This window comes from Struthio camelus, chromosome 27, assembly GCF_040807025.1.
Source record: "Struthio camelus isolate bStrCam1 chromosome 27, bStrCam1.hap1, whole genome shotgun sequence".
Lineage (NCBI taxonomy): Eukaryota > Metazoa > Chordata > Aves > Struthioniformes > Struthionidae > Struthio > Struthio camelus.
This window is the reverse complement of record NC_090968.1, coordinates 6,913,436-6,928,554: the sequence shown is the minus strand read 5'-3', so window position 1 is coordinate 6,928,554 and position 15,119 is coordinate 6,913,436. Positions and strand designations below refer to the sequence as shown.

General features: G+C 44.9%; 1 protein-coding gene across 1 annotated transcript; it reads right to left on the bottom strand.

Annotated features, from left to right (window-relative positions):
- Positions 1 to 275: 275 nt before the first annotated feature.
- ERLIN2 (ER lipid raft associated 2) lies at positions 276 to 14,810 on the bottom strand. Its single transcript, XM_068921024.1, has 11 exons — positions 14,647 to 14,810; positions 14,455 to 14,536; positions 14,245 to 14,291; positions 13,416 to 13,477; positions 12,325 to 12,450; positions 9,705 to 9,778; positions 9,217 to 9,275; positions 7,775 to 7,866; positions 6,959 to 7,048; positions 4,468 to 4,547; positions 276 to 3,363 (listed from the first exon to the last, which is right to left on the bottom strand). Exons 1-11 carry the CDS (start codon positions 14,751 to 14,753, stop codon positions 3,154 to 3,156), a joined length of 1,029 nt encoding a protein of 342 aa, XP_068777125.1. The 5' UTR covers positions 14,754 to 14,810; the 3' UTR covers positions 276 to 3,153.
- Between the last annotated feature and the right edge of the window lie 309 nt (positions 14,811 to 15,119).

Sequence of the window (15,119 nt, the reverse complement as noted above, 5' to 3'; positions counted from 1 at the left end):
CCGGCCCTCCGTCGGGTACAACACGACGATGGTTTTCCGCAAACTTTACCAAATCCTCGGCCTTTGGCACCTGGAGTCCTGTCCCTGCGTTTTTTCCCCCTGGACGCGTTCAGCTTTCTCCGCTCCGCCGGCGAGGCCGAGCGCGCCCCGCGCAGCAGCAGGCCGCCCCGCGCCTCCGTCCGGGCCCGGGGAGCAGCCGTGCCCCCGTGAATCTCCCCCTGCCAACATATCTGCGCACGGTGTTAAGGGTCATCCCCCAAATAAAAGACTAGAACTGAAATCGAAGGCCAGTTTATTGTCATAGCAAGTACCAAAATAAAAAGGCTTTTAATTCAGTACATCAGAAGATCAAAGTCTGGACTGGTAAAACATTACTTTGCTCCTGCCACCAGTTCCCAGATGACTGCAGTGCTCTACGCCCATGTTTTCTCAGTTAGATGGTTTTAAAATTCAAACCTTCATTTCAAGCTTATCGATTACGGAAATTATGACAAAAGGTTAGTTAGAGAGATATACAGAATAAATTTACATGCAGTGAGAAATTTATTCTGGAAGGTTGAAGAAATTAAATATATAATGAAGAATCTGAACAAAAAAGCAACAATAAACTTTGACTTGTAAAAATTTGTATGATCTCAACTTTGTTTTTTCCTTAAATTCTTATTACAATTTGCTTAAATTGTAAGATTCTCTGTTGTCATCTCTCCTACTACAGTAATTAGTTTTCAATCATGAAGAATCATAAAGGTTCCCATGATGGTTTAAAAATTTGCATTTGAAATTAATAATACTGGTTACTCCTTTTTCTATATTTCCCCCCACAAAAGGAATACTTTAATAGTAATGTTTTCAATTAAAAAATTACTTAAGACCTATTTATTCCAAAATGTTGTTTTTCAGTAAAGTTACACAAAAGCATACTTTATAATACCATTTTGGTTTGTTTGGGTCTTTTCATTTGTGAAAATACACAACTAAAGAAGGTATTAGTTACTAAATGTAAATCTTAACATGAACGTAGAACAACCCCAAACAAATAAGATCACCCTCAAAAGTGTTAGGTACTATTACCTCATGCCTAAAGTTTTGCTATTCCCTGTTCATAACCTTCTGTAGAAGTGTATTTATAAAACTGAGTAATATTACAGCCCATCTATTGATGCAATTTTTTGACTGCTGTCTGGTCCACTGTAGGTTTGGAGATGAAACTTTTATTATAGAGCTCAAGCTTTTCCAACAAATACAAAGACAACTTATGGGAGATAGGATTTTTCTCCAGCAGTAACTGATGGTATCTTCTACTTTGAAATTTCAAATACGAATAGTCACCATCCCAAAAGTAAAAAAAAAAAATAAAAAAAAAGAAGTGAAAATACTGGAACCAGTGCTAGAAATTCAGATTTCTATCTTACTGTGCTTGCCTTATTTAAAAAAAAAAAAGAAAAAGAAAAAGAAAGAATGCATACTTAAAACATTGAAGAGCGAAACCAAGTGTGGTAGGTAGCAAGCTTTGTGGCACTACATTGTAAATGCAATAGGCCAGTCCCTGACAACTAGGTTAGCACTTATACTAACATAAAATAATACAAGTGTATGGTCTGCAATTTAAAATAGCAATTAATAAACAGGCTCTCCTGCCAGGTGACGGATGGATTAGGGGGAAAAAAGAAAAAAAAAAACAAACACAGATGTTCTCTCTAGCCCTGAGCTTTTATCCCTTCAAAATTTTGCATACATGTAAAACAAAATCTATTCTCTCTCTGCATCTGGTATGTGAAGAATTAGTGTTCTGCAGAGAAAGGTACACTGTATAGCATTGTTCTGAACAAAAGAGGAAATTTTCTCTTTACCTAGTCCAGACATAAGTTCCTGCCTTTGCCCTGTGACTTTTCAGCATGATGCTTTGTGTCCTTTTCTACTAGTAGATCTTCCTCTCTCAAGGTCTATTCTGAAAAAAACAATAATTCAGTCCCATTCATTTTAGCTTACCTGAACATCTTTTTTCTAATAAGACACTTTAAACACCAAAATCCAGCTGGTCTTGCAAATAGGCAGGTTATATAATGCGGGACTAGTCATTCAAGCAGTTACTAGCCAGCATGGCTAATTGCAAAAACAGGGTCTATGACACAAAAATCCTTTCCTTTCTAGTTTTTCTAAATGTAATGAGACCATGAGAAGTACCATGTTCCCAGTCTGATTTCACTGCCTAGTTAAGTCCAGTGAGATACTGCCAGGACACTGCATCCATACCTGGACCTCTGACATAGCAGATAAACTGCTAGCAAGAACTACAGAATACAGACTCCCCTTTAACCCTCCCCAAATATGACAAATGGAAAACAAACCAGTGTTAAGATGCAGAAAATGAATAGTTTGGGCCACTACCTCTGTGACACCTCGTCTAATGCTTAGATTATGCCCCCCAGGGTAAGTAGCTAACCTGCAACATTTCAGATGAACTTCTGTAACTCACTGTGCACGTGCTCTCAGCTGCCCTACAAAGGCAAAACACATTGGCTTAAACCTCAGTAAGAGATAGTTCCATGTGTTTGCTACACCTTACACTTAGGATGGGTCTGGAGCATACACACAGACTATTAGGAAAGTCACAGTGCCCTACAAAACAGGCAGTAACTTGCCATTTTGACAATGTCTGGGCCTTCAAGCAGACACGTGTAGTGTACAAAAGTCTAGCACCTTTTTAAAAAGGGGTTTGAAATAAAGTACTGGAAATTTCCCAAAAGAAAACAAATTGTAGCAGCAACCCCCCCCCCCCCTCCACAATCCCAAACCTTCTTTACTTCCAACTGCTACAAGCCACCTCACTCCAAAATTAAGTACCTAGCTAAGCTGGCTGCAGAACAGATTGTCCAAAGATGTCTTCCATCTAGCCTCTCCAGAATAATTGGTCTATTTGTCCATCAACAGGGAGACTTGCATCTAGAGTACATATTTGGAGCTGGTTGCTTAGAAGTCACCAGAAAAAAAAAAAACACCCTGTAAATACCAAAGTCCTTGCATCTAATTGTCATACAAAAGATTGACAGGATTAAGTCTGATTCGTCTCTTTCAATACAGGAAGGGGGAAAGAAAAAGGAACTTCCCAGTTCTCGTTTCTTTTGATATAAAACGAATAGAAATCTTGCAAGATCAGTTGATGTTATGAGGCAGTTTTGTGTCCTCACTGGTTCCTGCCCCATCGTCATCTTGGATTCCTTCTGCCAGTCCATTTGCAAATTTGGTCTGGCTTCCTCCATGGTCCATGAACATGTTGGGAATATCTTTGCCAAAATATATCTTGCTGTTCGCTGCAATAGCCTTGTATTTCATCAGCTGCAAATACTCAGGCGTTAACTTCAGCTGCACAAAAATAAAAAAGATCACCAACAGCTCAGATTTATTCAAACCCAAATTTCTGTCATAAGCACACAAGGAGTCCACTTTTCCAAAACACTAGCAGTCATGCTTATACTTTTTCCAAATTAAAAGACGGAGTATCTAGAAGAAGGTTCTCTTTCAAGCCAATATAAGCCAAGCTCTAAATCTCAGTGACTAAATGGCAAAATCAGAAACTGATGGAAGCAGCTGAGCGAGTATTCAATCCAAACGTACCACAGAGACGGAGATGCTCTAAAGCACATAATTCACTGAAAGCTCTTGCAATGCAAGCTAATGGAAAGAAAAATACAACCGGCTTTTTCTCCTCCCCCACAGAGCAGACTGAAGCATCTGTTTTGGAGAGCAGAGCTCAGTCTTTCAAGATAATGGCACTGTAACAGAAAGAATGGAATAACTGGGACAAAACTTGTGCACAAACATCTCGGACCTCTGTCCATTCTCACTGACCCTTACAAAACAAGGTCTTCCCGCCAGGACGTCCGGGGAACTTGCTGCAGGCGATAACAAGCCTGACAGTTCTATCCATATAATTTCTCTATTTCTAGGGTTTTTTTTTTTTCCAGCAGGGACAAGGCTTTGCCAGGCTAATTAGATTGGTGGATTAAAGCAGCCCTGTTTGTTTGTTGCTGAACGCTTGTCTACTCTAAATGTATCTGTCACTCTAGAGATTTCCCTGCTCGCCAGCTTGCAGATTGAAACAGATCAACATTTCTGAGGATAACAGTGTGAAAGGGCAACACCGAAACTGATATTCTATCTACAGAGGGAGCCATGGCCCCTTTAGCATCTAGCAGAGCTGTCTCCCGAGATGACCAGATATTTCATGTATCCTGACATAAATTTATCTGTCTAGAAAAGAAAATGAATCTGCAAATAAGAATACAATTGTTGTTTCATTCCCAAAGACAAATTTTCTGAGGGGAGCTTGCTTCGTTTTGCTTTTCAATTTAAACAATCAGATACAATAAGCAAACAACAAACACAGGCTGCCCTTTTGCTAAGGGCTTCTGTACAGCCTAACATAAAGAGCCCTGCTTCAGCCACAGCATAAGGAAACATCAATACCTTGTTAGCCTCGGCTACTTTCATAGCAGTATAGCATTCAGCATCAGCTCTTGCCTTCTCTCTTGCAAGAAATGCAGCATCTGGAAAAAAACAAAACAAAACACATGCTCCCACACTCAGATTCTTATTTCCAGCCACATTAGTACCATTTGCAGCCGGGAAATTTTTTAAGTAGTCAGTACCACAGCTAAACTGTAAAGGATACATACAACAAGGGGAAGAGGGAACAAAATGGGAAACTCAGAAATGGGATCTTTCCTTACTTTTCCTTTCTAAAATACTGCAGGATGATATTATAAAATAAGTTGTATCTGTGACTGAACACCCCGAAACATTTTATAAAGATAGGTTTCTTATTACTGCTCTTGTCACACAGGCTGAGAACACTCTCTTCTTTCTTCTCTAGCCAGCCACTAAACTCTTGTGCTGAAAACACAGCAACTGTTTCATTACAAAAGTGGTATTTACCCACGACATTTGCACAGGACTCCAAGAACAGCATGTCAGACTGATCCACAGATGAAGTCTGTGGCAGTGAATGCAATTCCCCAGATGGGAATTTGTCTGGGATATTAAGGTTAAGATTCTGGCATGTAGAGCCAGGAAATTTTAACCTTTACAGACTCAGCCCCTTGGAGAGATGTCAGAGAGCTGTTTCTCTGCAATATCAACAACTGTGCAAAGAGTCTGATCCTGCAGGATACTGAATCTCCTTGACTCCTAGGGTAGAAGCATAGACAAGGAAAAAACAAAGACATTTAAGAAAAGAAATACTTCCTCTTTCTGTATAGCAGTCTGCCCCCCCCCCCCCCCCCCGCCTCCGACTTTTTATGTATCTGATAATACTGATGCTGTATCAGGGCATCCTGTTAGGGCTAAAATCAGCTTATCTGTCTGGCTCAGCGTGATATCTTGACATTCCCTTTATAACAGCAAGACAAGTCAAGGAGCGACACACATTTCTAATACACACCCGTCTGGATTTGTGAGTCACGCAGCTGGATAAACCACTTGCTTACCTATGCTAGCAGGGAGTCCTATGAACAACTACATTAAAAATCACATAAGCAATTGGGTAGCTGTGACCTTAGACTTCCCTTCTTTTGGCTAGTAACCAGAGTGGTCCCAGTTAGAGACACTAGAAAGAATGAGGGAGAACTGAATTGTCTGCCTGGGTGGAGCTGAACTGAAGGCCTGACATCTGGAGACATGTATTTATATGAAATAAAAACCTTGGTATTTCTGCAAAGAACTTCTTAATGAGAAGCTGCTGATCTGTAAAACTCTAATTGGCTCCTAGTGGGCATCTGCAAAGCTTTACATTCATTATAGGCCCTGCCATTGAAAATAAGGCCTTGCCACTACAAGCTGGAAATACAGACCCTTTGTCATGTCCTGGAATTTGCCTGACAAGGCACTGTACGGGGACACCTTCTTAACTCAACAGCATAAGCTCCTAAAAAGATCATCTTGGAAATAAGAGTATCAGGAAGCACAATCTGCAAAGAAACAGTCCTATTCCTGCCTCTGGCCAGTCCTTGTTCCTAAAAACAGTTAATTGCAACACTAGAGGAGGATGAACAAGCAAAAACACCAGCTAGAAGAGAGACTACAGGACTTACTGGTTAAAGTAAAATACTAAAGCTCCCCTTCCCCTTCTCTTGACCCTTAGGACTTAGAAGGTACATGACAGATCCCTGCTTTTCCAGAATGAGTAGATAGCTGAATTTTGTTTTCCAAATATTTCACGCTACACCGAAAAACTAAGCTACATTTGAATCCCTTTTCTTCTCCCTCTCTCAAAACAAACACACAAAACCCCCCTGTCCAGGTTTTGGAAGAATCACTGAGCAAGAAAAGGATAGAAAGTTAGCACAACCCTATCCTATTGCAAATATTCAAGAGATGTGACCGCACCTCCAAGATTTCATGGTAACGTTATAGGATGCCTCCACTCCTCTGCAAGGGTCTGCTGCCATTCTCCAAAGCCTGGCGGAACTTCCTGTAGGAAGATGCTAAGTCTCCTCTTCCCTTCCGCCACACTTGTTGACAATTATACTTCCTGCTCTTAGGTTATAGAAAGAGGTACCCCAGAATTTGGAGTTGAGATTCTCATACTTTGCCATTACCCAAGTAGGCTGAGCGTCTTCTACTATCCCTCCTAATCTGACCTAAAAATCTAAAAACTCCTTTGTAAAATAGGTGGTGAAAATGACGGGAGAATTTTCAGCACTCAGACACACGTACTCAGAACCAAAACGTTACATAAGGTACCACAAGATGTTATGAACTATATACAAGGGCTCAAAATGAACAATTTTGGACAAATAACTGCACCCTTGGGAATGTCAGCTTAGATGGAGGACCACAATCAATACTCACAGTTCATTGCACTGATGCAAGAACTACTTACCTCCACTGTGAACTGCTTTGAGACCTTTAGATAAAAGCCACTACAGGGTATTTACTTACTGGAAAGTTCACCACTCACCTTCAATCTCTGAAATCCGCTTCTCTGTTTCCTTTTCCATCACTTTCTGACCGTAAGTTATTTCAGCAACTTGTGCAATTTTTTCTGCCTCTGAGGTAGAAAAGAGACAAGTCCGTATTGTTGTCTTCCTAATGCCAGAAGCAACTTCACCCATGGAAATCCTTACCACACTCTTCTGGCAAAAATAAATGGTGGGAAAGTATTCTCAGCCCTCAGAAGGGGTCAGTCTATGGGGGCAAAGCTGAAAACCACCTGAAAAACTTTTGAGTTCTTTGGAAGAATTTTAGATCGGCAGCAAAACAGATGCAGCCAGAGAGATCACCATGCACTTGTAATATGCTCTTAACTGCAATGACAGACAGAACTGATCAAAGATATTCCAGCCACACAATAAGAAAGGCACACTGTCCCCTCTCAAGGGGAACAAGACCAAGGAGTGAGAACTTTGCAGATTTGGTTCAAAAGCACAGGCTTACAGCAGAGAACATGCAAGGAATCTTGTTTCAGAGACACTCACAGCACCTTTAGACACAAGTGTTCTTGATGTAGACCTGGGAAAGACCCAGGGCAAGTCAGAGAGGGTCTAAAACTTTCGATAACTCCAACTCCTGCCTTTCCTACTACAATTCCTGGTTGATGCTATTTCAATTAACGGTCACGCTTTCACAGATACTGTGAAACTGCAGCAAGGCATTCAGACCCAACGAGGAACTAAGCGCATACCTTCCCCCACAGACGTTTGGGTTCCCTCTTTTTGCTGCCTATCCCACCACACACCCTTATAAAGTTTCTGACTTCAGGTAAAGGTATACAAACCAATAAGGGCCTTCTTCCTTTCTGTTTCTGCTTCCTTCTCCACCACCTTCTGTTTCTGTGCTGCAATCAGCAGCTTTGTCTTCTCACTCTCCCTAGTAAGCCAGAAGAGGGCAGTTATAAAACATGAGCTTACTGAAGTGGCTTGGCCTACCATATCTCCAGGATACGATGCTGGCTCAGCCCTCCTTCGAGCACGTGTTTAGGGCAGGTAGCAAGCAGGAAAGTGAGTGTACATGTACATGCACAGCTTTTTTCTAACCTGAAGTGTCTTTTTCTTCCCTCCATGGGAAAAATATTTTTCAGTCAGGTCAGCGTGAAACATTCCCTGCTACTCTCTGTTGACTGTCATAATGCCTTCTGGCAGAGGCAGGTCACAGAAGTACATCTTGACCATACCCATGTGTAAGTTTTATGGGTTACTGTTAATGAGGAAATTATTAAAACAAAGTAGGAAATGCAAATCTTACAAAAGCCTCGCCTTCAACACAGATGGTTACAACTTCTCTCTCTCATGTGAAAGCTTACTTTTCTTCATTTGGAAGCAAACAGCTTTGAAATCATCCTTTACTAGCAAAAGGACTCCATGCATTTTACAAGGCTTAAGTCTCTTCTGTCTTACTGTTCTGTACACACAAAAAGAAATTTCAGAACAAAGTCGGTTGGGGGGGGGGGGGGGGGTTGTTCGTTTTTTAATATTCTCCCCAATCAGGGAAGAGCAGTTAGAGTCAAAAAAAGTCTCTCACAACACACATCCAGCTGCATTTATGGCAACAAATAAGAGCAGGCTGATTTGGGATTCTTCCTATCATGACCATAGTGCAAACGACTTACCTTGATACCAAAAGGTCAGAGCAAACGCTAGGGGAGGAAAAAGGGAGAAAGGGATCTTATTCTGGCCTATGCAGACTCTGCTGGCAGAGCACTCAGAGACAATAAGCATTTCTGAACGATCAAATGCATGACAAGGCTGCTGGCTCAGCACTGAGAAGGGATCAGGACGTCAAGTGCTATTAAAGAAAGTTATTTCAAAGCTTTGCAAGTCTTCAGCCTGTTGTATCAACAGCTTCTCAGACCTAGTCAAACAGCAGGATTAGTGGTGCACTCTATCCACCTGCCACTCACTCACATGCTCTGGGAGACCTCTTTAAAATAGGCACAGCGGCAAGGGGAACAAGTCTCCAGGGAAAATAATTTCTGTGTCCAAATGTGCAAAATGGAGAAACACCTTCCAACTCATCAGTGACCTGCCAGTCACATACGGTGGCAGACAGAAGCTTATCCAGTGCAGCTTCACCATACCCTTCCTCAATGGTAGCAAGGCAGCATGAGGCGGAGAGCATGCCTGGCAGAGGGCACTCTGATCATTGCATGCTGTGAAAACACATTAATCTGGATGACCGATTCCCTTTGGTAACACAAAGGTGCAAGTTTCAGGCACTTACATCAGCTCATAATTCCTCCGGATCGTTTCAGGGATGTTTGGCTTTGTAACTCGAACTGCCTGAAAAGAGAGAATGAAGAAAACGTAGGCAAGCAGCCAACAATCAAAAGGCAAACAGCTCCTGAGGCTGCAGAAGGTGGGGGAGCTAACACTTAAGGCATGCTCTGCCAGACAAAACTTTTGCATGCTGCAGGAATTGTGACCAGCTCCAAACTCCATAGAGCAAATGTAAGCTTTAACGATCTCCTGACACGACAGGAGACTACATCCTGGGTAAAACAGTATCCAGGATAACACCAAAAGAAACCCAACACAGCAAAGTCAAGAGGGAACAGGAAGGATACGGTTCTCATTCCTCAAGGAGCTAAAACAAAGATTGTATTATAAAGCAACTTTTCTAAAAACTTTTCATAGCTTCCTATTTCCTTTTAGCCCTTACCCCTCCCTACGATCTGCATCTTAAACATCTCAAAGTGGAATGTTAATTACCTGTATAATTAATCCAGGGGCCATTGTAGTTAGATCTTGCTGCAAGGCCAGTTTAAGGTTTTCATCAATCTGATCTGATGGGGAAGGGGAAAAAAAAAAAAAGGTAACTAAAAATCCCACAAGGCAGCTTGCTCTCAACAGCTACTGAATTAGGTGGAATGGCTCAGGTTTCTTATTCCTGGAAAGTACATAGAAATGCAAGTTTGATAGTAAGTGTTCTGTGCTGAAGAAAAGCATCCCCGAGCTAAAGGCAGGTTCCCATCTCTCTCAGCACATCAAGCAGCTTTTCAAAGCATTAAACAATTTTCACACATCTCTTGGCAACAGGGCAATCTGAACCTTCCTCTTTTCTGTTTACAGGCTTCTAATTCTCTCTCTTCTCTGGAGGCTTCTGACAGACTTAAATTCCTCATAGACATTCTTCATCATCAGGCAAAGAACCCAAGCACTGAATGGAAAAATCAGTTGCACATGCAGGTCTATTGGAAACAGCCATACCAAGCTCACTCTGACCACTGTGCCAACAAGGGCTGATCATGGTAGAGGGCTCAGAGAAGGCAGAGCCTTTTCTGAAAGATCTTATCATGACTGAGGCACTTATCTACCCCCTGGCTTGCCATGGGGGCATGAAGCATATCTTGGATCTGAGCTACAGAAATCATGGACTCTTGAAGATGCTTCTGGGAGAATTTGATCTGGTATACAGTCACCTACACAATGCTTGTCAAATGAAGTCTAGTGACTGTCAGGGATGTGGTCTATACTTTGTACAGATTCAGAGATCAAGTCCTTCCCAACAGGCCACACACCTACAACACAAAGGCTCTTTTCAGGGAAAATAACTGAAAAAGAGTATCCAGTGCAAACACTTGGGAAAGACTATAGAAACATGACAGGCATAAAATGAAACTCTCTGGTTGCCAATCTGCAGTTTGGGATGGTTTTGAGCCAGAGATAATATCTTTATAATAAAAATATTTGTGCTCAAACCCACTTCCCCAGTGTTATCTTCCCAATTGGATCCTCAAGTAGATGTGGTCCAGCTAGATCATTATTGATTAGGAACTGCATCCGTTCCAGTGGGAGACAAAGAAACTGGAAAGGCAGAAACGTAAAATGGGTGTCTTATTTTAATTGACTGCAAAAATTTCACCAGCAAGATCCGTTTGGCTCAATGGATAAAAACTGACCTCAGAATATCTAGGAAATTTCAAAAGAAAATACAAAACAAAACCCTGCTGCAATGAAAAGCTCTAAGGATAGCAGTGTTTCCAGTTGGGGCCTGCTGATAAATGCAAAAAGGAAAATAAAAATCTAATAGCCTTGAAAGTGATCACATCTCACTCCTTGATTATTTGCTTTGGTCCCCGTTTAGCTGTCTGGAACTCACATTTGTAGTACAGTTCAGCCAGGAGTTTAGGAAACAGCTGTTATCAGTTTCCTGCACCTGCCTGCATATGTGGGGGCAGAGAATCATGACATAAGCCTGTTTGAAATGGGCTGTGCCCCATTTCATCGTTCGTGAGCCAGAAAACATTCAGCTCAGACAGAGTTACACAGGAGTTTATACAAGTTCCTTCTGTGCAAGCCAGCGGCCTTGAGTCATTTCAAGCAGTTGTCGTCAGCAGCTGCTGACATCTGGAGACTCCATCAGCAAAGAGCCAGTACACTCGCCAACAGTCCCACAAAGGAACAGGAGGGGAACTGAGTCCCGCCACTAAATTTTGTGCAGCGACTCAGTCAGAAAGGGGATAGCCAAGCTTCTTGGAAAGCCCAGTTTGATTAGAGGAACGGTTTGCAAGCATTTGTCTTCTCTCAAGGACTTGGCATCGAAAAATTCCAGTCATGAACTCAGTCCATTTTGGGTCCAACTGTTCACAGCAACACTTTGCCCACAGTCAACACTGTCATACTGCCCAAATGCTGAAAGGGATTTCTCATCACTCCAAAGCAATAAATAAAACACTTAACACTGGCAGTAGTCTATTTCTACCAAGAAACCACCACTCTGTTTTGGACTGTGGCTTACAGCGTGCTCTCCAAGCGTCTGTGCTGCCCGATTTCCCAGCGGCCTGAAGAGCGGAATGGAAGGTCAGCAGACTTTTGCCAAGCACTGCTGTCTTCTAACACTCATTCACAGTGCCAGGCGCTGCAGCAACGGCACATCACAAAGCTAATCAAATCTATAGGCCAGTGAGCGCGTGTTCATACTTTCTGCGACAGCAAAGTGCAGAGGACTGGTTTCTGCATCTGGACTAGCAAACCCTGTGACTAATTCAACAAGTCACATTAGCTAAATGCACAAATCACACAGCAGAATTTCTATTTGCTTCTCTAGAACTCCCTGCTACTTCTGACAGTTTTTTTTCTTTGTTTGTTTGTTACAACATACTGAAGCCCTCAGCACTGGAAGGTAATGAGAAGTAAATACTATAGCTGGTTATCAATCCTGTTTCAAAACAGAGCAGATACAACTAATATGTAAAAGCCCGTCGGTTACAGGGTAGCAACTTCTGTATCAACAGACCACGCAGACAGCTATCAGAAACATCATTCAAGGAACCATCAACCCAGCACCGAGCCTGTAGAGCTAGTGTCACAGGTCAGAGACGCAGCTCACCGAACAGCTCAATGTAGACCTCCTGCAGCGTGTGGACACTGCAGAACTGGTTCAGCTCATGGTGAATCTTGTTGAAGATAAGAGCTTTGTCATAGTCAGCTGTGTAGTTCTTCACTATGTCATATACTACAAAAGAAGAAGTGAAACCAGTGTTAACAGCTGGTGCAGAGGATGTCTCAGGTGGGGCTAAATGCTTGCAGTAGAAAGCTTATGGCTGAGTCACACCACCAACAGCAAGAGATGCAGTGCCAATCAGCGAAACAAGAAAGCACCCACCAGAGAAGAGAAGTCTGCACTGCAGACGAGCGCTTTGTCCACGTATTCTGACAGGGGAGTTTTACTTATTGCTAACAGTACACCACACTCTAGCCAGTGTTGTCACATGCTTTGTGAGAAGAATAACACCTAAGTCATATCAGCCCTCTCTGCACTATGTGCAAATGTCTGCCAGGAAGATGGCACACATGGACCGTGCCTGACTTGCAGAATAGAGAGACCGCAGGGTCTGCGCACAGCAGGGGGAGAGGATCCTGAAGTTGCAGTATGACAGAGGCTCCAAAGCAGGACGCTGATGAGCCCAGCAATAAGACCATACTCATAAACAACAGGATGTTAACAAGGAGAGTCTGAGGAAAGGACTGCATCGGTCATTCCTTTTGTGCCTCAGATGCCAGCCTTCTGCTCACGGACTCCCCGTCTCCCCTACTGCTTGCACATGTCATTATTCAAAACAGAAGCTCTTCACTGAAGCACAACGCCCAGTCCAGCTGTAATAACACGGCTAATAAAAGTAATAATGACATGCAGGTATTAGTGAAGCAATTAGTAACACAGAACAAGCGTGTGCAAGAACTAATAAACACACAAATGTCTGGAAAAGCTAGTTAAAAGGTTTAAGTCCAGGAAGTAGGGGCTTTACAAGGTATACAGAGGAATACCAGCAGTACTCCCTAGCTCCAAATCAGTCACAGCACAAGCATGCGCAAACTCCTAACCTTGTCTTGCACTAGCAGAGCACAAAGAACCCTGGGAAAGGAAAGTCACACAGATGTTGGGTGCAAGGAGTTGCAGGGTCAAAGGGAGGAACTCACCTGCACTTTGGATCAGGAAATTCACCACCTCAATTCTGTCAAAATAAATCATCACTCCCCCACTGCAAAAACAAGATTAAAAAAAAAGAAGAAGAAAAATAAAGTTTACTAGTGGCCAAACGTTCTGCTTGTGCAGCCAGATGGCCGCTGAGCAGAAGACACTCCCCTCTAGTGGGCTGAGTGCAACATTTACAGCCCTCAGTGCAGCACGCTGCGACATTACAGCAAAGCCTCACATCCCGCTCAGCGTCTCAGACTCAGGGTTTTAGCTACAAGTGTCCTTTAGGAACTGGATCACAGTATGTGGGCCCAGGTTTGAAAAGACCAATTACTAGTGGCTACCATAGGGAAATGCAAACTCCTGAGTCCTTTTCCTAGTTGCAGCTCTCCTGAGACATTGAGCTGTTCACTTCCTTCCTGCGCTTCAGTTTTCAGACTGGCAAAACAGAGAATGCAAGTTTCAGAGTATTAGAGTTGTGCACGTAGACCGCTACAGGAAAGATTAGGCTCGGAAAGTGTTCTGAAACCAGCTGAAACGCAATCTGTTCCCAGCAGAAACTTAACTAGATCAAGAACGAGATCACGGAGACTCCTGTCAGCGTTGTCTACGTTAACTCGGGGGAAAGCGGCACCGAGACATTCGGGACGCCCGCACATCGGCTTGGGCACGGGCTTAGAGAAGGGGTTTCAGCGCTTTCAGCTAGGACCAGGGAGGGAAGACAAGTCTGTCAGGACAGAGTTATGCGTTTTAAAGCGCGATGGAGCGCGTAACCGAGGGGAAGGCCCCGCAGGGACCAAGAGCCGAGGGGGAGAGGAGAGCGGAGCTCACCTGGTGCCGCAGGGAACGTTTTTCACCTCGTCTGTCTGCAGCGTGGTCTGAGGAGAGAAAGGTTTCAGCAGCAAAGCTGAGGAGCCCCCAGAGCCCCGCCGGGGAGGCCGCGAGGGCCGCCGCTCCCGCCGGCCCGCGGGGGGGAACCGGGGCCGGGCCGGGCCCCCCCCGCTCTCCCTCCCCGCCCAGGCCCCGGCCGCGCAGCAGCACCTGCACCGACTTGTAGGAGGTGATGAAGGGCAGCATGAGGTGGAAGCCGGGGCCGCTGGTGGAGGTCAGCAGCGCCCCGCCGCTGCGGAGGGAAACGGAGAGCGTCAGGGGCGGCGCGGCCCGCCGAGCGGGGGGGAAGAACGGGGACGGGACGGGACGGGACGGGACGGGGGGCCCCGCGGGGCCGCTCACCGGTAGTAGACGCCGATGTGGCCCTCCTCGATCTTGTGGATGGCCGAGAGGAAGGCGGCCGCCAGGAAGCTGAGCGCCAGCGCCGCGATGGCGCCCAGCTGGGCCATGGCCCGGCCCCGGCCCCGCGCGTCGCCCCGGCAACGCGCCCCGCTCGCCGCCCCGCGCGCCGCGCCGCTTCCGCCCGCCGCCGCCGTGACGCCATCGCCGCGCGCCCGCCCGCTTCCGCCCGCCTGCCCCGCCTCCCTCCCCCTCCCCCGCCGCCGCCGCCAGGGGGCGCCAGAGCTGCGGGGCTGCCGCCGCGGAGACCCGGGTTCGAGACCGGCCGCCGCCGCCCGGCGCCCCGGGGCTTCTCGGGGACGCGGCCGGCGCTGCTCCCCAGCTGCCCGCGGTGCCTGGGCGGCTCCTCCCGCCCCGGTGGTGCTGGCTGGGCAGGCCCGGATGCCTTGGTCCCTCGTGCGGGCCTAGGTTCCCGT

Excerpts from the sequence above, each read along its gene's own strand:
- ERLIN2 (XM_068921024.1), bottom strand. The coding sequence starts at position 14,753 with ATGGCCCAGCTGGGCGCCATCGCGGCGCTGGCGCTCAGCTTCCTGGCG. Across the intron at positions 9,276-9,704 it reads CCCCTGGATTAATTATACAG|GCAGTTCGAGTTACAAAGCC; the intron begins GTAATTAACATT and ends CTCTCTTTTCAG. Across the intron at positions 7,867-9,216 it reads CGGAGGAATTATGAGCTGAT|GGAGAGTGAGAAGACAAAGC; the intron begins GTAAGTGCCTGA and ends CTGGCTTACTAG.